Source organism: Etheostoma spectabile, chromosome 18 (assembly GCF_008692095.1).
Source record: "Etheostoma spectabile isolate EspeVRDwgs_2016 chromosome 18, UIUC_Espe_1.0, whole genome shotgun sequence".
Classification (NCBI taxonomy): Eukaryota; Metazoa; Chordata; class Actinopteri; order Perciformes; family Percidae; genus Etheostoma; species Etheostoma spectabile.
Window position 1 is genome coordinate 14,761,279 of NC_045750.1, and position 4,208 is coordinate 14,765,486.

General features: G+C 41.8%; 1 protein-coding gene across 12 annotated transcripts in view; it reads left to right on the forward strand.

Annotated features, from left to right (window-relative positions):
- itsn2a (intersectin 2a) overlaps nucleotides 1-4,208 on the forward strand; it is a 36,866-nt gene that overhangs the window by 8,779 nt on the left and 23,879 nt on the right. For all 12 annotated transcript variants that reach the window (XR_004336115.1, XM_032542487.1, XM_032542489.1 and 9 more), the window contains exons 3-4: nucleotides 3,725-3,817; nucleotides 3,917-3,980. Coding sequence is in view for 11 of the 12 variants with exons in the window: in XM_032542487.1 (XP_032398378.1) it covers nucleotides 3,725-3,817; nucleotides 3,917-3,980 (157 nt within the window). In the remaining variant the exon portion in view is untranslated. The remainder of the gene's footprint in view (nucleotides 1-3,724; nucleotides 3,818-3,916; nucleotides 3,981-4,208) is intronic.

The following is a 4,208-nucleotide window of genomic DNA, read 5'->3' on the forward strand; positions in this document are numbered from 1 at the left end:
CCCCCCTTTTTTTCTCACTTACAATAGCTTCTAAATGAGATCTGTCAAAGCCAACGAGACTATGTGGAGAATACTACTTACATCTTGGTGCGTGATTAATTACTTTCTCCTTTTGCAATTTTGCTGACAATGCCAAAACTAGGTCGGGCGCTGCAAGCTAACAACATTGGCTTTGTCAGGGAAAAATCATATACCTGAACAGGTGTTGCCATGGCGCTTTAGAGCAGAGGGAGTATATTTAGACATTGAAACCAGCTCATGGCAGTCAGTCGACCATGGTGTTTGCCAACAAACAGACGTCTTTCAGTTAGGCAAACAGCTGGCAGTTTTTGATTGTGAAATTTGAATTCTCCTCCCTTAAGCTCTGTTCTGGCTGCTGCGCTGTAACTTTGTGTCATTCCTCAGAGATATGTGTGCGTAGATTGTGTGTGTGCTGCAGTCAAAAAGAGCCAGTGGGGTGTTTGGGTTAGCACCAGGGAGGAAGTTCCATCATGGGCAGCATGGTATTTCCTGAAGCTACACCCTAGATACCAGGTCTAGAAAGACACACTCCCATAATAGCACAAAGAATTGCATTTTGCTATTTTATATTACAGCTACTATATTACAACTATTAGTTCTTGTCCTTAGCTATGCGGCTTCATTCCTACTTTCTGAATCTTTTGCATCTACCAACGCTCCCCTGATAATAGTATTGTTGTTTATGTGGAAATTAAAAGTTTAGAGACAACTTCCTGTGTAAGATATTCTCTGGCGCTAACATCTCAGGCTGAGAATCTGAATCAGATTGTTGTTGACATTACTTGTGGTAACAAGGGAATATGGCATGATCATGAATAAAAGCCATCACATGATTGTTAATAATTTGCGTAGATCATAAGGCAACGTACCAAAGTCCAGTGACATATCTAAATTCAGTCTTCAGTCCTAAACAGCTGCAGAGTTTTTAAATAGATTTGTTGTTGCCTTGCCATGAATTATCATGACACTTTTCTTAAATATCTAAACCATGGCCTCCAATTAGATTTATCACTTTGTTATCAAGTATTTCCTATTCAGATTTTTTCTATAGCAACATTCCATCTCCATTTTTCCCCATTATTCATATCAGTTTGGGGATACATTTCATTTAGCAAGTTATTTTAGTTTTCTTTATGAAATTGATTGTTGGGGTAAATTATACATTTTCACAACAAACAGAGCTTTAAACTGAGGATGAGCTTATGATGACAGGAGGGGAATTACAATTTGTCAACATGTTTTCATTTCACGCTTAACTCACTGTTGGGAAACATCAGTGGAAAGATTTTGTTTGAGGGTTGTACCATCGTGATCTCTATGGTTACAGCCATTAGCATCAAGGAGGCCCATCTGCTTCTGTGGAACAGAGGAAGATGAGCTACACATGAGCTTATTAAAGGTCCCATGATATGGTGGTCTTTGGATGCTTTTGGATGCTTAGTGGTCCCCTAATACCATATCTGAAGTCTCTTTGCCCAAATTTTGCCTTGGTGCAGAATTACAGCTGCTAGAGCCAGTCCCACAATGAGCTTTCCTTAGTACGTGCCATTTCTGAGTCTGTAGCCTTTGAGGAGGAGAGGGGGGGGGGGGCAAGGTGGAGACTGGGTGGGCCAAATTCTCTGGGCAGCCAATGCAGAGAACGGGAGGTAACCTCCCCTTATGACTTCATAAGGGCAAGATTCCAGATTGGCCCATCTGAGCTTTAATTTTCTCAAAGGCAGGGCAGGACACCCAAGGCTCGTTTACGCCTATCACCATTTCTAGCCACGGGAGACCATAGGCGGGGGGGGGGGGGGGGGGATGCATATTAAGTGACATTTTCATACCATGGGACCTTTAACAAAGTGTGTTCTGTTTTTCCCCTCAGTTGTTGTTGGCCATTGATAACTTTGCAATTGTCAACTTGACAGCTGTAGCATTGGCCAATTTCTTTTCTCAACCCATCTGTTTCTACTTTCTCAATGTAGTTTACATAAACTAATACATCACTCAGCTTCTCTAGTTCAGAATCATCTTCTGTGCATCACTCTCCTTCTCTAACTCCACTGTCATGACTTATTATCTGTCATTGTCTCCTTATCTACATCTCCTTCCTTCAATTACTGCCATATGGAAAGATCCATCTATGCCACAATGTCAACCCTGTCAATTTCATTAATTAAACATGGCTCCGAAGTTGAAAGTGTGAAAGAAATGAATTGTAAGGCTTTGAAGATACCCAGATTGTGTTATGATTTGGTTGATTTCATGGATTCCTCTTATGATTAATTGATTATCAGCTCTGATGATAATGTCCAATCTCCCTCTTTTAAAGACATTTTACAAAAAATGAGTACAAATTGAGTTACATACCCCTCGCATAGCACACTGGACTTCATGTTAAATTCATGGACAATTCTGAACTTACCTTGAGATATGCAAGAGTGGAGCAGAGTGAAGAAAAGCTGACTAGACATTTTTATACATTAATCATTGTCGGGTGTTGGTTAAGAGTGGTTTCATCTGAGGGGGAGATCTCATTTGGGATGGAGATTATGCAGACTTTTGGGACGGTGAATTTAAAAAAGATATTAAATTTGGTATGAGCATTTCTGCTTCGGGGACTTTTAATGAGTTGCTGCATTTGTATGTGTTGAGTAGCGGAGTGCAGCCCACACACCATGGTTTAAAATAGCTTTCTTCTAATATATTTTTCTCGTTGTCATATTTATGAAAGTTTGGGGCTCCAAAATGTAGTTGGTATTATAATAAAGCAGAATCCTCTTGTATTCAAGATTCTTAAACAGTCCATAGCAGTGCCGGTGTCAGCTGTTGAAGTTGGGTAGGATTACAGTATATTTAAACGTTAACGTGTGGTGTATATATTGTATAAATTTGTGAGTTTGCATCTCTGTCCGAGCTTTTGTAATGGTTGTAGTGACTTTTAAGTCTTGCTAAAGGCATTGCTCTTTGGGTGGCAATGTCAGTCTAGGCCATGACATTTTGTACAGACATTCCTGGTCTCCAGAGGATCAGTCCTACTGACTTTGGTGACCCCCAACTTTTCTTCTAGTGCCACTATGAGGTTGACAGTTTTGTTGAAAATGTCCTCATTTTACCTTTTTCTCCTTTAAGGCACTTTTTCCTTTGATATGTGAAAGTTCATTGGGGGACATAGTCTATATTGACGTTCCACTTTCGGGATTGTTCCGGTGCTGCAGGAAATTCCGCGGATGCATGTATTTTCTGTTTCCTTCCGCTTTCTTTGTGTTGGAATTTTAAATTCGGGGGATTTTTAGGACTATTGTTAACTGCTCCTCAGATCTCTGCATTCTAAATTGAGACTGCTAGCTGGGCTATCGGTCCAATCTGAGTTTTCTCTCACATGACTATTTTACAGCGGCTGCATGTGGAGCTTAGCGCTGCCCATGACAATTGTGATTGGTTTAAAGAAATGCCATTAAACAAGAACATGTTTTCCTCCTATCCCCGAATGCTGTGTGGAGTAACCAGACCCCCCCTTCAGCGCACTTTTGAGGAGGGTCTGGCAAAGCGAGATTAGTGGACAGATAACCAGTAGGTGAAGTGATCCTTCATCCTGTTATTGCAAATTAAAGATGTGTTAGGACAAGATTTGCACCAACAAGATCACCTCAACCTCAATGTGTCATTGTGATTTCAAAGTCAATTCCAAAAGTCAGGCTTGTCTCTTGGATTTGTCTAGGCGGAGCCAGCGTGTGGGAAATCACTCCGGAGGAGAGGACCAAACATGACAAACAATTTGACACCCTCATCCCCATCCTCGGCTATGTCTCAGGTAGGCTGTTGTCATAACAAACACAAGTGGTGTCATCAGTGGTTCGGCTGTGTCAAAGGCCCGTCTCTCTGAACCCCAGTCGGGTTTTTTTGTCTTTAGGAGAACAAGCCAGGAAATTCTTCCTCCAGTCTGGCCTGCCTGCTTCTGTCCTGGCTGAGATCTGGTAAGCACCAACTAACCACACTGTTAAGCCAAAACAAGTCGGTCAGTAGGTCCAACCTTTGGTTTTGGCCAGAGTAAGTTTGGTCCTCTCTGCCTGCTTTTTAACTTCCTGTTGAGCTCTCACTTCCTTCACAGCCTGCCCCACCTAGTAAACTGTGTGTGGAAGAGGGGGAGAAAGAGTGTGTGTGTGTGTGTGTGTGTGTGTGTGTGTGTGTGTGTGTGTGTGTGT